The sequence below is a fragment of the Charadrius vociferus genome, unplaced genomic scaffold, assembly GCF_000708025.1.
Source record: "Charadrius vociferus isolate BGI_N301 unplaced genomic scaffold, ASM70802v2 scaffold800, whole genome shotgun sequence".
Lineage (NCBI taxonomy): Eukaryota > Metazoa > Chordata > Aves > Charadriiformes > Charadriidae > Charadrius > Charadrius vociferus.
This window is the reverse complement of record NW_009646525.1, coordinates 147575-166371: the sequence shown is the minus strand read 5'-3', so window position 1 is coordinate 166371 and position 18797 is coordinate 147575. Positions and strand designations below refer to the sequence as shown.

The 18797-nt window shown below is 49.6% G+C and overlaps 1 protein-coding gene across 1 annotated transcript in view; it reads right to left on the bottom strand.

Moving 5' to 3' along the window:
* Nucleotides 1-285: 285 nt before the first annotated feature.
* TNFRSF21 (tumor necrosis factor receptor superfamily, member 21) overlaps nt 286-18797 on the bottom strand; it is a gene marked incomplete at its 5' end in the record, with an annotated part of 30160 nt that continues 11648 nt past the window's right edge. The window contains 4 exons of the mRNA XM_009885491.1: nt 286-799; nt 1686-1905; nt 4266-4319; nt 11571-11836. Of these exons, the coding sequence (XP_009883793.1) occupies nt 570-799; nt 1686-1905; nt 4266-4319; nt 11571-11836 (770 nt within the window). The remainder of the gene's footprint in view (nt 800-1685; nt 1906-4265; nt 4320-11570; nt 11837-18797) is intronic.

Below are 18797 nucleotides of genomic sequence, written 5' to 3'. Positions count from 1 at the left end.
GTAAAAAATAAAAAGTCAGCCTGGGTGGGAAGCTTAGCTGCGTTAAGAGATGGTAACCAGCAACGATTGGGGTTTGATTGGGTTGTTTGGTTGGGGTTTTTTTTTGCGTGTTTTTGCCATTTACCGTTCTGAGGCGAAGGGAGGTGGTGGGAGACGGTCACTCCGAGCGACAGCTTTGACAGAAGTGGGTTACAGAGCAATCCCCGATGTGTTAAATTACACCAGATTCGTGGTCTTTTAGTTCATTAACTGCATTTTTTTTCTTTTTTCTTTTTTTTTTTTTCCTTTTTTTTTTTTTAAAGTGCATCGACTGATCTGATTGGAATGAGAACGCGGAGAAGAGAGGCTCGGGAAGGGGACAGAGGGTGCGGAGACTTGGACTGAGCGATAGAGTTAAGGTGGAGGGGTGCAACGCTGGCAAACTGCCCCCCCTCCAGAAACCAAGGACACCTCAACGAAAATACTGGCCATATATTCTACAACAAAACCTGCCTGCGTATTGTCGGTCATCTTAACGAGTGCCAAGCTAGCTCTAGCAGATATTCGGAGCGTGTGTGGTGACCCAGTGCCTACAGTAAGTCAGGAAGATGGCTATAGACAGAGTCCAGGAGGGTCTGGCTGGCTTCCTGGCTCTTCACTCCGGCGATCTCAAATAGCCGGTCCAGCTTGTCTTCAGCCTGCGGGATCTCCTCTATCACGTGGAGCTCCTCGGGGTTAAGGATGTGCAGCATGTCATCGAAGATGGGCTGCAGGTCGCAAGGGTCCAAGCGCACCTGGCGCAGGACGGTGTCCTTCTTTTCTGTAGGAGGAAAGGAGAGGGTGGTCAAGAAACCCCTCAAGAAATCTCTGCTAACCAGGGCTTATTCTCCTTGGAGACCTCAGTCCAGCCCCTGCTGCCACCTCTGGAGGGACACGTCACCAGAATTGAGGGAAAAGGGGGAGGGTGATGACCGATATGGAGGGGAGAAGATGGAGAAGCCAATGCTGCTGAGGCACCTAATCCAGGATCCCACTAGAGCAAACACAGCACTTATAAATGCTGAATGGCCAATGCAGAAAAGTGAAGAGGAAGGGGAGCCAAAAAAGCTGAATTCTGCTATTTTGAATTGTTTTCGTTGGGTCAGCTTCATTTCCGCACCCAAGTATAAATTCAGTAGATTGACTGAGCTCAGTGGTTCACCTTCATCAGAAGTTGAAGCAGAACAAATGCAGCAAACTAACTGCAGTAAATTAAATCCCCTCAAAAAAGGGTGAGTGACTAGCAGTGATTTACATCGCAAGTCAGACCCTGGAGCAAGCAGGAAGAGGGGCGGGGGGGGGAGAAAAAAAAAAATCAGTCTTGAAATGACATTTTCCTGGTTTTACCTCATGAAATAACCCAAGGGCCAACGCACGAGCCAAAAGTCAGGAGAACCCCCCCAAACATCCAGGGATGCTACAAGTTCTCCAGCAGCACTCTGAAGACTTAAAAGCATTTAAAGATGTTTTCCCCTCTCAAATCTGTATCATCTTCGCTAACAGGATAGTCTGGTCTGGAATGAGGATGTGATATACTCCTGCAGAGCCAGTTTTCCTAGTAAATTACTTTAACGATATCATTGCGTCATGTGTGCTGACTGCAGGGGACATGCCGTGGCATCCCTTCGGTCCTCCCGCTCCCCCCAACCCGGGGCTGATTTTGGTACCTTTGGTAATAAAAGAGCCTGTCCGGCTGAGCGCGGAGGAGCCGCTGGAGGTCGAGTCGCACCGCAGGAGGGGCTCCGCTTCGTCGACGAAGAAACATTTCTTCTCTGAAGGAGAGGGCTCCACGGTGAGGACGGTCGCCTCGGGGGGCTTGGGGCTGGGGTTGGGCGCGGGGCTGAGTGGGCTGGGGCTCACCGGCAGCGCCAGGTTGTCAGCTTCCAGCTTTGGATAGTGAAAGAGAGAGGGAAAATTAACTTGGGGGATGCTACGCAACGGGCTCGTGCTCAAAACCATCCCGACGGGGATTCGCAGCGGTTTAAAACACGTCTCAGCCCATCCTCAGTGAGAGGTCCCACGTTTGGGTGGTCGCCTCCTCCCAGGGGACCTGCTGACCCAGAACGGGCACAGGAGGTGACCCAGGGTGGACATCAGGCTGGCATTTGGCACGCCAGCGCTCAGCAGGTAGGAGGGGTAATGCAACCCGCACTCTTGGGAGGAGCAACAGCAGCATCTGGATGGTGCACACCACCACTGCAGAGCATTTTAACTTCATTTTCCGTCTCACTCTTAGGTTGTTAAAGCTCAAAATACCACTCGTTGGGGCTAATGGTGACAATACCCGAGCAGGTAAGCCCCCCCCAAAACCTCCTCCACAGCTATCATTTCCTAAAAGCAAGGCACAGCCTGGCTCCCCACCTCCGACCAGTGCTGAGGTTGCAGGGCGAGAGCTGTGACCACTCTCGGAGATCACTGCAGCATGCTCCTGCTACCAGCTACACCATTAACATTTCAAGTTAATAATTTGTCCGCCCCCTCTTTGCCCCTGCTCCTGTGAGCACCCTATTAATGCGTGATGGAGAAATCCACCCCATCCGACTCCGAATCCAGGGCCAGGAAGGACAAGCTGGGGCTGGCGTTGACCCCAGCATCCCCCCAGCGCCTTTGCTTTTTGCTGCCGTGGTGCGAGCCTCAGGCAAGCGTTTGGCTCCACAGTCCCAAAGACACAGGGAGCAGCAAGCACTGGTGGGACACACTGCGCTGGGAACCAGCACCATTTAGGAGGTGGGTTCACACCAGCACCCAACTTGACCATGCTCTGCATCTTCCTTCTTGCATCTCCTTCCTACCTGCATGGCAGCAGCCAACATTATCCACCCTCCTCCATCTCTCAGCATCCCCTCAGGGCGCATTCCTGGTTTCCATTCCCCTCAGGGACGAGAGGCTTGGGGCATCATCCCCAGTCCCTGGCTGGCAGCTCAGGCACCTCTGCAGGTCACAAGGTCCCCCCCAAGCAGGGCACTCTAAGCATTCCTTAATATTTAACTCCTTCCCAAACCCCGCATCCCTGCTGGAGCTGCCAAAGTACAGACTTGCAAGCCCTGTCTGCGCGCAACCCACTCTCCCATCAGCACCTTGCAACCTTCTTTTCTCCTTCTACAGAGGGAAGACCAGGCTAGTCCTGCTTGCACGCTCTTGCCTGCTACCCAGAGATTAAAATACAAAATTCGGATTAAAGGCTGTGGGACTGGGAGCTGCTGAGCCACCTCCGCGCCAGCATGGATGTGCCTGCGCATTCTTCATCTGTGTCGAGGAATTTGCCACCCACAAATCACATGTCTGCTGAGACACCCATTAGTTCACATTAAATTAACACTGAAGCCTGTTCTTGGTAGTATAAAGGTTGTGTGTTTTTTTTTCTCCCCATTGAAAATAAACAGGGGAGGATTTGTTCTAGCTCAGCACGTTACGCAATAGGCACGTTAAAAATAAAAGTCAGCTTTAATTTTTTAATTAAAAGAACCTGCTTTCTCCTCTGAAACTCCCTTTCCAATACAGCTCATCGACGAGAATCAGCCTATTGCCATTAAAGGGGAAAAGCAAGGGAAGGACCAGAACAGCGGCTGGCCGCTTTCCAAATTGCAACACGCTCCGATTTCCCCTTTGGGAAAAAAAAATAATAAACCAAACAGGCTTTAGGGGTTAGTTTTCCCCTCTGCAACTCATCTATTTAATATCCAGCCACAAACCCACCTCCTGATTTCCAAAAAGGAGGCCCCGATGGCCCAGGGAGGGCAGGGAGCAGCCGGCTGCCCTGGCTCTGCCTTCCCAGCAGAGGGGAAAAAATCCTTCCCAGAAGCATGCAAGTCATTTGGAGTTTAATTAAACAACTGCTAAAGCACGCTAGGGAAAAAAAAATAATAAAAATCACCCAAGGTTATTTGACTGTAGGCGTCCCGGGAGCCCAAAGCTTTCCAAATAGCTGAACGGTTGCAAGCTTACGAGACAAAGTCAACAGGATGCTCGGATGTGTGTTAATATTTAAACTGCAGGAAGAAAGCAAGTGGGAATGAGGGTTTTGAAACGCCAGGGAAAGCAAAAGGTTGCCGCGAGGTGAAGCCTGTGGAATAGGTGTAAAAATACACTATTCATAGCCCGTGACTCATTTGCTCGAAACCACCTCAGCCATCGCTATTTTTAAGAACGGCGGTGCTCCAGTGAAACCGAGCTCTGACTGGAAAAAAACCCTCCAAACGGACAATTCTGAAGGCCTTTTGCCTTTCCAGAGCCACCACATCTCTCACCTTTCCGTCGTCGTTGCAGGGTTCCGGCGCTTGCCACTGAGGCTGCATTTGCACCTGCACAGACAGACACATGGGAGACTGCTGTTAGACACACGGTCCAGCGCCAAAACCAGAGGCCGCCGCGGCAGCTTTGACGCATCGGCGGCTTCCCGTGACCGGTCAGTCATACCGGGGCGCTCCGCCAATTTATTTTTAATTTTTTGAGCACTGCAGCAAGAGGTTTGCAATGCCAAAAAAACCCAAACAACCCCAACCCAATCCTAAAAGCTCCCTTTAGGCTGCGGCTCAAGCACCGACATCCTCACGGATACCGATGCACCTGGGAGGATGCTCTGAGCAGCCGAGGGTGCCTGAAGGTCCTTCCTAAAAGGAAGAAAAGGGGACAGAAGGGGATGGGTGCAGAAGATGACATGGGAATGGCTTTGCTTTCTTTTCACAGCTGCTCCCAACAGCTCCGTTCGAACTGGCTGGTCCCATTTTCTGCCTTCGTTTTACTGTACTGCAGTAGTAGCTCAAGTTGGACAAACAGAAACTGCAGCTGCTGTGCTAATAATAATAGGAAGGAGCAGCCGTGGGCATTAAAAAACAACAGAAAAAAAAAAAACAAAAAAACCAACCCTGCCCTGGGTGCTGCTTCCCTGTAACTCCTCCTGCAGCAACCAGGCAGTAATAAAAGCCGGTGGTAGGTTTGCTGCTGCATCAGCCCAGCTTTGTGCAGCCATGCTTGGGTTGGGTTTTCTTGCCCCAACACAAACATGACTCAAACTACTGTTGGTTTTAAAAAAAAAAAAAGGGAGCTGGAGTCAGAGGAGCAACCTCGGCAGAGGGTGGCTGCACACCCTCTCAGGATTAGGGATAAATTTAGCACCGAGGCCACTGTTTCCCGGATTCCCTGCTGAAAGATGACACTCGGCTGACACCAGCCCTATTCCCAGGTCTGGTACACTTCCGTAGGGAACACGGGAGGAGAAACCCCGGCACGTGAAGCAGGGTGGGCTGGGCAGCAGCCCTGCCTGGGGGATGCTGCAGATGCAGGGCGGTGTTGGGGTGGGATGCTCTTGCTATGGTCCCCACAGGCGCAGGAAGGATCCACTTGGATGAGCAGCTTCATGGCACACGTGGTGTTTGGGGGTCCACCTTCAGGGCAGACTAGACCTTGGAAGGTAGAACACCATTGGCCAGGCCATGAGGTCTTGCCAAGGTGGCAGAGAGACACAGCGATGGTCTGCAGGTGCTGCAGAGCAGGAGGTAACCCCTTCGCCAACATGGGAAGGGCATGAGGGTGCTCAGCACCCTGCGCTGGGGTGGGGTGGGAAAGCCCAAATGTCTTCTCTGCATCCTTCACCTCACTGGCCAGGTTTCAGAAGAGCGCTCGGCCACCATGGCTGTGGTGGAGCCAGCATCCCTGAACACACCGCAGCCCTGGAGAAGGGGTACTTAAGTCAAACCTCACCATGACCCAGGATAGGCAATGCCGGGTCTGGAAAGGCTTTAGATGCCGAGACCAAAAATACAGCTGTCCATGAAGGAAGCACCTCTTCCCCACCATACCTGGCCATTTGTGGGCCAGGTGCTGCCCAGCAGGAGATGGTGTCCCCATGGGAGCTCCTGGTTGGCTTCTCCTTTCTATGGATTTGCCCAGCCACTTTTTCAACTCAAGCCACAATGAAGAGCTGATGAAGCCATGACAAAGAGTTTCCAAAATGAACTACAGGCCGAGTAAGTCAGACCGAATTTGGCTTGTTTTGACCCCAGCATCTTTGAATTTCACCTTACACTCCCAAGCCCAATATACTGCAAATAGACCAAAGGAGACACAGCTACCACAGCAGGAAAACCTCAAATATAACTGCATTTGCTATAAAATTTATAATTTTGTGTTTATATTATTCATATTTGTATGACTTTATAAATTATTAAATTTTTCTTTATTGCATGTTCTCCCATCTGGTTCAAACCCAACCCCGGTTAGCCAAAAAACAACTCATGCTTTAAAGCAAACCTACAGGAAAAGAGTGATGCCCACCCCAGCAAAACCCAACCAGCCCTACCCTTTCCCTGAGGCTCTGGCTACTTTACCCTACAGCTTTATGCCTCAAATAAAGCCTGATGCAAGTCCAGAAGGAAAAGTTACATGCTATTTTGGGTTGGGTTTTTTTTTTCCCCCCCTGGCTGCCTGGGCATTTCCCAGCCCTCGGACCGCAGCCCCACGGCTCGGAAATCCACCCAGCAGCTTCACCCTCGCTCCACCGCATGAGGCTAACACAGCACACAAAAAAAAAAAAAAAAAGAAGAAAATAAAATAGCTAATTGCTAATTACTGGGTCCAGCCCAATTCTGTTTTGCCAAAAGAGGAAACACAGGGGATAGGCAGGAACTGTCAGGGCTGGATCTGGGGAACGTTGCTCCAGGCTCTTGACCCCCACCCAAGGTTTTGACCTGCAAAAGGGGAAGAAAAGGAGGCAGAAGGCGCTGCCGCAGCCGCGTGTCGGGACACGGGGCTGCTTTCACATCCTCTTCTCCTCCAGCAACCCCTCCAAAACCCCACGGCTTAACCTCACACCAAACCCAACCCTGACATATCTGCTGATTCACAGGATTATCCGCAGCATGCAATTAGCTGCGGACCTAAATCTCGTTGGGCTGTAGCTCCCCCCTCTCCATTTCCAATATCTCCCTTATTAACGTATTATTTTTAAGCTTTGCTGAGGCTGCACTGCTGAACACCCCACGCAAGGCCGTTCGCTTCACCTCCATCCATTCCCCGAAATATTGCAGCCGAGGCCAGCAGAGCCATAAATAAAAAGATAAGAGCTTAAAGCACTGCTCAGGGTAGGTCACTTACGGTAGCCAATGTGGCCAGCCGTGCCAGCCACGCTCCAGGCCAGCCCGGGCGAGCACAGACAAACCTTCATATCTGCAAAATGCCGCTATGTACCCTCTCAAAAAAAATCCCATTACCCAGTGCCTGCTCCACATTGAACTTTACTGCTTTTAACCCCAAAATGGAGAATTGCAATTTGCTGGGATAGCAGTGAAAAACTCTCTCCCCCTTCCTCCTCTCCACCCCTTCCTATTTTTGTTGTTGTCAGCACCACTAATTTGGGGTGTTCCTGGGCTCGCTACGCAGCGCCCAGGCTCACACGCCGCTGCCCGGCCAGTCTGTCCCGCAAAGGGAGAGGATTTCGCAGACCTTGAGCTGGAGAAGCGTTTGTGGCCGGGGCCAACCTTTAACGGGAGCCCCTGCGAGTTAAACACACCCCGAAAAACCATCCCGCAGCTGCTGCGCTCGCCGTGTTTTCTGGCTCAGCTGCAAAAAAAAAAAACCCCAAAAAAAAAACCAACCCACAAAACCCTGGCAAAGCGATTCAGAGGGCTAATCTCGTTTTAACCTAAATTCATTCAGCACAATGCAAAACCAGCATAATCTCCTGCAGCTAAAAAAGCCGGCCAGCCTTCAGCAGAGCTGTTCCCTACCCGAAGGAAAACGTTCCTGCCACGTACCGTAACGCTCCAGAGACTCCCGTTAATTCCCCTATTCCTATCGGGGGCGGTAAACGTTTGGATTTCAGAGCCCAAAAGGCTGCGGAGGGAATGGGGCACTATGGGAGAGAGCAGCTTTGCCTCTGCAGGTTTCACAGGCTGAAGACAGACACCAGATAAAGGATTTGGGACCAGGATGTGACAGCGGGTGGGATGGGATGGGTGAAGGGAGGCTGTTTGGGTTTAGGGTACCAATTTGCTGCCCAAGAGCTATGTCACCCCATAACACAATTTCTACCTGTGAGCTGGGGGCGTTGGTGATTTCTTATGATACACGGTCATGGGGAAAGATGGGGGAGCTCCCATTTGCTCCCAGGGATGCCAGGCAAGGGTGAAAGGCATCATGGACGGCACGGCCACCCGCACATCCCTCTGAGCTCACCTGGGACACCCCCACACGTTGGATGCTTGCCGCTGGCTTGGGTTGCCCCAAGGGCATCAGGCTGTTGGCCGCAGGGAGGAGACACACCTTTGCATTGCTTAGGAGAGTCCTCGCTCCCTCCACAGCACAAAAAAAAGCTCTCTTTATTTTTTGTTTGTGTTGGGTTTTTTTTTTTGCAAGACGGCTTCTGCAGGGCCAGTTGGTGGAGAGGTGCAGTGCAGCGCCCACGCCTGCCACCACCAGGGTCACCCGCTCCTTCAGATCAAACTGGTTCCGTTTGGAGAGAAACCGCCTCGATTTGTCTTGTGTTTGGGCAGACAAACCGCCGGGAGCCAAACTTGGATTAGCTCTAATTAAAGGCTTTCCAACCAGCACAGATTAAAAGAACCCCAAACAAAACGACCTCAACGCCTGCCCTCGGCATTGAGCAACCGTCTCCCCCGGCCGCTTGTGGTCCAGACCGCCGCGAGGCAGCGCAGGGATTTGGTTTGTCTTGCACAAGCTGCTTCCCACAGCTTTCTGCATCCCTCCCAGGGCCACTCCATCACCACCCACACCCACAGAGCGGGAACCAGCCCAGGGAGAGGAGGTGGACAGGTTACAGCAGGTAACACCTTGCTGAAATGCAGCGTGCTGCCATGCTGAATCTGCATCCCAGGGGGCTTTTGAGCTTTCACACCCCATGCGCTGCTTCAGCAACTAGCTGGGGACCTTTGGGGCAGAGGGACTGCTCAGGAATGGCCAACACCTAAGTCTGATCATGAGAGATCCTCATTCGAAAAAGCCAAATTGGATGCACGGCAGAGGAGGACATACCGGCTAAGGTGAATTTTTAAAAATACCTCCTTTGCTGAAACAAGCCCTGTTTCTCATGCGGAGCCATCTGAGCCACGTTCTGAAAAGGTCACCAAACCAATTTTACCAATTTCTAGGGAAGCAAGTGAAAGTCACAGGGGACCACCAGGCTCCAGGTGCTGCTGGACACTGGAGAACACAACAGTGTTTTAAACAACAGAGAGAAACATCCTCCAGGAGAGCTGGTCAGGAAGCCCAGAAGACTTGCATTCAAGTATCCATGAGATTTGGGTTTGCTCATTCTCTGGAGCATCTGTTTGCTGTGTTTTCAGAGTTGAGAGTATGCACAAGAAAACAGTTCGTGGTTACTCCGTCATTGGGAGTCCACCATCCCAATGAGTCCCCCAGTACACGCCATTCTTGAAGCTACCACCTGCATTTCTGTGCTATTTGAGGAGAAATGCCTGGTAGTCTCAGCTGAAGCAGCGCAACGCTCCGGAGCATTGAGCACCACACAACCCATGTCTGTTAATTAGGCATTGTGCTGATGAACAAGCCTCATGATTCTATCTGATGTCCCAGCCCAGCGCTTTGCTGTAGTATTCAAAGTCAGAGCACTAATGAGGAGGACAGAGGTTACTATCTGCTCCAGGAGAGCAAGAGGACGACATGTCCTGAGACATTGCACATACTGGAAACTTGAATTCGCTTGTGCAAAATGACAATTTTCTCTGCCTCTCCTTTTCCTAACCATAGCTTTGTCTCAGGTTTTCAATTTCATTTTTCCATCTTTGATAAAAAAAAAAAAATAAATCTCGGAGCACAGTAGGAAATGAGAAAGTGACATGCTGCTTAATTACTAGGAGCTGGAAGAAGAAAACAGCAACTGAATTGGAGCAGGAGTGACTGGGCAGCTGGCAAAGTGAACCTATACAAAATTCGGGCAGGACACGTGGGGCAATGCTTGGCATACACCTGACTTGGGTGTCTCAAAACCACAAGCAGGAATCCTGGGCTAACGCATCGAAACCTGCGATTTCATGCTATGGTTACGAGGGACCAAGACGTTCAGTACACTAAGTGAAGTCACACGGGGTATGTGACACAGTGAAGGGACCACAGCCCCTCTTACAGGGGGAAGTTTGTGATGGTCAAAATGGGATTTGGGCACCCTCTGCCCCAACAAACACTCTGCCCCACAAACTTTGCTATACATGAAGGTCCACCTTGGCAGGCCCCCACCAAGCTCCCACAGAGGTTTGCAGGCACCCACCCGTTCTCCTTTGGGTCTGGGTCACTGCTAAGGTCATAAAATCATAGAATGGTTTAAGTTGGAAGGGACCTTGAAGATCATCGAGTTCCAACCCCCCTGCCATAGACAGGGACACCTCCCACCAGACCAGGCTGCCCAAGGCCACGTCCAGCCTGGCCTTGAACACCTCCAGGGATGGGGCCTCAACAACCTCTCTGGGCAACCTGTTCCAGTGCCTCACCACCCTCAGAGTGAAAAACTTCTTCCTAATGTTTAATCTAAACCTGCCCTCTTCCAGTTTAAAGCCATTCCCCCTCGTCCTGTCACTACATGCCCTAGTAAAAAGTCCTTCCCCAGCTCTCCTGTAGGCCCCCTTTAGGGACTGGAAGGCCGCAATAAGATCTCCCCAAGCCTTCTCTTCTCCAGGCTGAACAGCCCCAACTCTCTCAGCCTCTCCTCATAGGAGAGGTGCTCCAGCACCTCCAGTCAACAGGAGATGTTTCACCAACTGGTATAGGTGGAAGAGCCCTCCCTTGACTGCCCCCCACCTCCATCCATTTGTTGTCCCATTGGCTTCTACGTTCAGAAGAAGCCCCATCCACCACCATTACAAACACTTCCAAAAGCCCACCAAATTATCAGAGCCAATAAAACAAAAGCATGCTGAAAGGTAAGCCAGGGGTGGCCAAAACAAACTGTAAAGGTTTGCACCTCCCGACGACGTACACCTGGCCCAGACCCTGTTGCAAGATATTCTGCAGCAATTTATTTATTCTTCCAAAATAGCTTGTTTTAAGGCCAGAGCTGCCAAAGAAAGGCAACATCTCTGGAGAACAGCACGCATGGAACCCCCCATGCCACCGGTCACCACCCTGGAGGAAGCGACACGCTGCTCTACAACAACATTTAGTGCTCAGGGATGCTTGGTCCTTCTCACAAAATCCTGGGCATTTAAGTCATAGCATTTAAGAGCAAGTTTAAAGGGAGATGCTTTTTCCTTTATGCCCCCAACACAAGGGCTCAAGTACTGGGTCCTCCTGGTGACCTTCAAAGATACAGGTAAACCCCAACACGCAGGACTCGAGAGCTTCTCAAGACTTTGACAAGGTTTTGGGCAAAGTTTTGCTCAAAAGCAATGTAAAGTTTAAATATAAGTCCTGTAAAGCTTAAATATAAGTCCCTGAGGAGCTCTGGGGGAAGATGGAGTCCAGCTACTTGGCTGTTAGCTAAGCTCACGGCCACAGCTAGGTCCCATGCACCCACATGCTCTCCAGGGCCAGACAAGATGTGCACCACATCAGACAAGAGCAGACGAAGCCCAGCCCATCATTACCGGTGTGGTGTCCTCCATCAGGCCTCGGATCTTCTCCACCACATCGTTGCGACGGTGCTGGCGGAGGGCGCTGATGAGCTGGGCCAGGCTGGCCTCGGGCCCGCGGATGGTCCAGTGCTGCAAGGCGGCGTAGGCGCGCTCATGGTCAGCCGCATAGCCGTTGGAGAAAGCTGCCACCTCACGTTCGCTGGCGTTGCACAGGAACTGGTAGATGTCCTTCCACTGGCTCCCTACCTGGGCTGCCACCAGCTTCAGGATGTCAATGCCTGCAGGGCAGAAGAGCTACAAGTGAGGCACGGGGGTCTGCAGCCTCTTGGCATTGCAGACCTAAGCTTTAGCAAAGCTTCTCCCATCCCCAAATAGCCGTGCTTTGCTTTTCTTTGGTTGCTTTTTGTTTGGAGATTTTTATTATTATTATTAGTTTTAAGACCTTTCTTGAGCCAAGGCTGCAAGGAGCTCTGCAGACAAGCAGCACCCGTAACATGCTCAACACCTGCTATGCAAGTAAGGGGGGGTAGACCTATAGGTTGCTCCAGTCAAGGCACACACACTCTAAAATTATCCACGTTAATGTAACCGTAAAGTTTCCTGCGCTTTTTTGGCACAAGAAAAATCCTGGTTGTCAACCACCACATGGCTGCAGGAACATGGGAGATGGCCACAAGCTTGGCCGTTCCGCTTTGAATGGGAGCTGGATTGAGAGGTGAGTCACCAAAGCATCTCTATAAAGGTGAATATTTCCATAACTGAGCACCTATAGCAGCTACAATCACATGTAGAGCCATTTCCAGTGCAGACTGGTAGGATGACTCAGTTATGGCACAGGAGATACTGCACCAGGTGAGCATTGGGTGAATGGAAGATCTGTTGGGGGATCTGAAGAGCAAAAAGGCAGAGCTCCCCCCAGAAAAGTCCTTGAGACACATTGGTTCAAGTCGGTGAGGGTTTCCTCCCTTTAGCTTTGGGAGCAACACAAACAGCACACTCATCCTTGCGTCTACTAAGAGATCAGGAGTTAAGTCCTCAAACAAAGCCATACCTCTCCCATAACAGCTAATTAACCTTGTTTTATCAAGCCGAACACCACCTTGAGTTAAGTCCTCAAACAAAGCCATACCATAACATTAGCCATAACAGCTAATTAATCTTGTTTTATCAAGCTGAACACCACCTCGTTTTAAACCACCACATGAAGGGTCGGCGTGGGTGAGCTGCAGAGATAAACTCACTTTTTCCAGAGAGGTTTCCTCATGCACCAGCACATCCCCATCGCTACAGGGACTATTTATTTCTCCTTCCCTCTGCGGGCACAACTGCTGAGTCAGCAAAACCAGCTGTGCACAGAGGAATACCATAGCCAGAGTCTTTCCTGCTGGCCTAAAAATTAACAATTTCTAATGCAGCTTAGACCAGACCTCCCAACTGCACCTTCAGGTCGCAGCGCTGATATAGCCAAATAGGTACGTACATACATATATATAAAAAATAACAAAAAATATAAACTATACAGCCTTATATAGACATATTTATATACATATATAAAAACTACACAGCTAACAGATATATTGATACCTCTTTATATAGATATAAAACCAGTACAGCCTGATATATATTTATCTCTTTTTAGACATATGTATGTATGTGTATATATACACAGATATATGATACAGATATTTTTATATATCTCTATATATGATATACATATTTTATACACGTGTACATATATAAAATATCTATACAGCCTGATATAGGTATTTTTGTGTGTGTAATACTGTGTAATACACATTTTTATATATATATCTGTATGACACAGATATTTTATATATGTGCATATATATGCTTATATACACATACATATATATCTCTATAAAAAAAATAAAATATACAGGCTCATATAGATATTTTTTACCCAAACCCTTCTCCCTATTAAAGCAAGCTTAATCAAGACCTGCTATATATAGACTTCAGTTTTCACTTCCAAGCTAGATAGCATCGCCGTGACCCCGCGGTGCTCAGAGCATCCACAGCCGGTGTCCGACCTGCTCTGCAGCAGAAACGCCAAAGTACAAACCGTGTTCTGCGTTATCACTACCCTCCTCCCACCGCAACCACCAAACTTCCCCCGCAGCTGATTTACAGCGATGTCCATGTGCCATCTCACACGGAGATGCAAAGGTCGGGGTTTCTCCTACCATAAAAACTCAGCCCAGCGCAGGGGATGCAGCACCCCCAAAACCCAAACCAACCACAGGGCTTGGTTTTAACTATGGAGAGATTTGAGAGGGAGGGAGGAAAAAAAAAAAAAATAATAAAAAAAAGCCGCCTTCATTATTCAAAATAAGCCCAAGACAAAGAAAACATTCCCCAGTATGAAGGAACAAGAAAAGGCTGCGAATACGCTATTGAGATTTATGATGGGGCTAATTATCTGAGGGACGTAAATATATGCTACGGCCCATCACATTTCAATGCGGTGGCAGGAATTAAGCCTGGTCTTGTTAACTCCTCCCGTTACTCAGGCAAAGACAAGTTCCTCTCCCTCGATGCCTCTGCATCCACCCGGTCCTGCACTGGAAGGAGACGCAGCTCAGGTCACGCCAGCAGCCAAACCCCACGCTTTCGGGTATCGCACCCCCGCGTCGGTAGGGAGCCCAAGAGCCAACGCGAGTTTGGAGTCACATACTTTAAACCAGCAAATTACAGAATCACAGAATGGTCAGGGTTGGAAGGGACCTCTGGACATCGTCTAGTCCAACCCCCCTGCCAGAGCAGGGTCACCTACAGCAGTTGCACAGGACGGCGTCCAGGAGGGTTTGGAATGTCTCCAGAGTGGGAGACTCCACCACCTCTCTGGGCGGCCTGTGACAGTGCTCTGCCACCCTCAACATAAAGAAGTTCCTCCTCATGTTAAGATGGAACTTCCTATGTTCAAGTTTGTGCCCGTTACCTCTCGTCCTATCACTGGGCACCACTGAAAAAAGACTGTTCCCATCCCCCTGGCACCCTCCCTTTAAGTGTTTGTACGCATTAATAAATTAAAATTCAACTAGTTTGGACATAAAACCAGCAGAGCACTAGGTTTATGCCGGCGACGCTTAATTTTATCACTCAACTCAGGAAAAAAAAAAATAAAAAAAATTCCTGACCCGGTAGGTAGGAAAAGCTCTACAGAGCTTGTGCACCAAGGTAACGACAGCCATGCAAAGAGGGACGAGCAGGTCTGGCGTTGCCCATTATATATCTATATAGAGATACATCTCAGTGCATAAGTCATTATCGCAGAGCTTTTTCTACCCTCATATTCATGGATTTATTTTTTTTTCCTGGGTTGAGTGACAGATATATAATGCTGCCCATTTACATATATATATTTAAAAAAATAAAATAAAATCAAATGCTGCCCCTTTTATATAAGAAACGAGGAGAGCTGAGTGCCCACAACAGTGCTGCCCTGCGGTGAGACGCAGCGTTACGGCTGGGTGGGAACTTTGCCCACACCCACTCCCACGCATGTCAGTCACACAGAAGCACTTAAAACATAATTCGCTGGTTTATGACCCGTGCGTGGCACATCTCACCCTCCCCGGGAAAGGAAAAACCCATATCCTACCCACTCCTACCTGTGTATTTAATGCTGATAAGTCCCAGTATTTACAGCTGCTGTACCGGTGAGAAGTTTTCAGCTGGTTGCAACTTGATTTGCACCAGTTTTACATGGTGGCACGACATTCACGACCTAATGTGCTCGCGCAAGATTTATGACAAAGCGCTTGTGGTCCTACTGACATTTTCAAGTTTAGTATATTTAATCTCAGCGTTCAATAAAGTGGCCCCATAAACATGTTTATATCTCTTGGCAATAATATCCCAGGGTACGAGAACACACCAGGCAGCAGAAGACTTAATGGCGCGTAATAATCTTTGGAGAACAAATGTTCCATTAAAAACAAATTTGGAAATGTCTACCTTAATACTGTAAGAACCTTAAACTCATTTTCTTGCAACTATTAAATGAATTTCAGCCCCATATGTTCGCTACATCCACTACAATATTGTGCAAACAAAACCCCAGAGAGATATGGAAGAGACGCAGACATGAGCGCAGATTTGGCTCCAGTCAGTTAGAAAACCATTGCTCCCTCTGTTCTTGAAAAATAAGATTAAAACCATTACATGACAAGTTGTAGCTGCACGCTGCCAAGTATTACTGCTCAAACCATTTACAGTAACTTAATTCACTTGTCCAAAACTAAAATAAAATGTTAATGCTTATAATAAGCTTACAGTCCTACTATTTCCATATTTCCCAAAGCCCTACAAGTTACTCTGCAGAGCACTAACAGTGTCGGAGTGTCCCGTTGGGATGGGAAGGTGCTCACCAGGGTGCATGGAGCAAAAAACCCCAGCTCCATCTTCAGTCCTGGGTCCTCCCCAACCTCTGAACCACGTGGACCTTCTCCCACCAGGCTCATCCGCAAGGTGGACCTTCTCCCACCAGGTTCATGCGCAAGCCAAGGCTGGAGATGACGCTCAAAGCCCTCCAGAGCCCAGCAATCCCAAGTGAAATGCCCAAGCGCAGCAGGGATGGTGTTTTAACCCACCCATTTCATGCTTCCCACAGAAGGCCAGTTACAGCCACTTCATGCGCAAGCCAAGGCTGGAGATGATGCTCAAAGCCCTCCAGAGCATCCCAAGTGAAATGCCCAAGCTCAGCAGGGATGGTGTTTTAACCCATCCATTTCATGCTTCCCACACAAGGCCAGTTACAGCCATGTCGGCGTGATGCTAAAGCTGCTCTGAGCTTGCAAGTACCAAAGAAAAGTCCAAATCCTCCTCCTTTTTAAACACAGGCCACAGAAACAGCCTGGGAGAGCTGCCACCACCCTGCTGCTAATGCAGGAGGCACCGCCACCCTCTCCATCCAGGACCACCACCATTTATTACCCAGCTTTGCTCACCTCAGAAACTGGAATTCAAGAAGAGCCCTTGCTGTGAAACCCTCATGGCTGCATCCAGCAGAGCTGCATGTGCTGTGGCCATCCCAGAACAGGCAACGGCAGCATCTGAAGGATCCAGGACATCTATGTGTGTCTTGGGTACCTGGACAGGTGGCATTTCAAAATCTAAACATCCCAATTCTTTAAACGTGATGGGCTGCTCCATATAACCATCTAGTATTTTAAGGTGGTGATAACCCTGGAGCAATGAAGAACTCCCCTTCAAGCCAGAACAAGGCCAATGTGTTGCACAAAAGCAAATGCGGAGCCCAAGGGTGGACGTACACACGTGGGATCGTGGGCACAACCAGGCACATCTACAGCCAGAGCAAACTGAGATAAATGGAGACAAGTCCAGAGACGGACAGACGCCTTCAGAGTGGCACAAGCAAACAGCACTGCTGAATACATGTCCAGCTCATCTACAAAGATGCTGAGCTGAAGGGAGGACCTTCCTGAAAAGGCAGGGCAGGTCTACAGACTGGTCTCTCGCCTCCAAGCGGGCTGCTCACCTCCACCCCAATCTTCCCCCATAAACACCATTTCAGAGACTTCCATATGCTTGTTTTTAATCTGGTTCAAGATTTTTCCCACCTGTTTCCAGTTCCTTCAGATGTCTCCCACCTCACTGTGGTGTGCACAATACGATGTAGACAGAGCAGTCACTCCTTCTACTCATGAACGTCACTGAGATGGTAATCGCGCAAGTGAACAGGACTTGGCCAATCTTCAATGACTCTCTTGAGCTTGTTCTGGACAAGCCTCGCTTGTCTTCTGTAGCCCTACTATTTACAGGTTGGACACGAACTGAGTCCTTCAGCAATCATTTGGCCTCAAGCAGGGCAAGAAGCCAGCATGGCGCAGGGCCATGACCAGGGGTGCTGGCACGCTTACATACAATACCTGCAAGAGACCATCTCTCCTCTTTGCCATTGCTTTTTGACATCTTTCAATAAACTTGAGAGGAGTGGAAGAGCTACCCTGCCAGAAGGCTACACCCAAGCACCTGGCAGCAGATACGGTAAAGTCTAACCACAGCCCGGCCACAGAGGAGCTTCAGTTCCTTCCTTTCCCCACCCTTGCACAAACAAAAAGCTGTCATTATTTTCATTTTCAGAGCTCAAGCCAAACGTCGTTTGGTATTTTTTAGAAGACTGCTTGCTGAGGAGCTGCCGCCTTTAAGGAAAAACCTCATGCTCAAGTCTACAGAGCCCTCCCAAGCCATGTGTCCTCCCATCCACTAACAGTGAAGGGACATAGCACAGAGAAAAGGACCAACATGAGTTCAAGTCTTACACAGCCGAGAAGCAAAGCTCAGGAGATCCTCTAGGATGTGTGGCATACATCTAGTGAGCAGCTCATCTGCCCAGGGTTCCAGAGCCAGCTTCATGCATTTTCAGAAAGGTTGGATTTCAGGAGACTCCAGGCTCCAGCCCTTCAGCAGCAGCAACAGGTCCCACCAGTCCACCCATGACACCTGCAGAAGCTGACCTCCACCATCACAGTACCAACCTGAGCTAGAGCACCTGGAGCTTCCACCACCTGCCTACTGACACAGGTATCCCAGAGGTGGGCAATATTAATTGCTACACCCACCCAACACATTGACCAATGGCTTCTTCATCAACGCAATCCAGACCTCCCATAATAGAGCCATTGAAATTAATCTTTTCTCGGCAGAAAGGACACTATTTGCCATTACTGGGTCTTCATCTTACAATCTGCCCACTTCAGAGCACACGGCACCACACAGAATAACAAATCCTGAACGTGACAGGCTGGCTGGATTTCGACACTCGCACAGACCCTGAGGATGAAACACCATGGGTGGAGAGCACAGCCCAAGGGCACATGCAAGTCAGACAGGAGAACTACGGTGATGCAGCCCAACCCTCCCCGATGTTCAGATAAAAGCTCCAAATCACTGCTAACCCAGCTCTGTTCCTGAGCTCATCCCACCTACCTCCTCCAAATATCCTCCTGACTCATGCGAAAACACAGCCACAGCAGCCTATTTTTACCTCTGAACACACATCGAGAGCATGCACGCACAACTGAGCCGGGATGCCGCACATCCAAACTTGAGTTGACAAGACACCATGGATTGGCCAAACCAGGACTTAGAAATCCCAAATCCCTGACACAAGTACCTTTCCAAAACATGAAAAAATATCACCAACATCTGCCAAAAGGGGGGATTGTTAGAAACTCAGTTCCTCCCTCCCTCAAA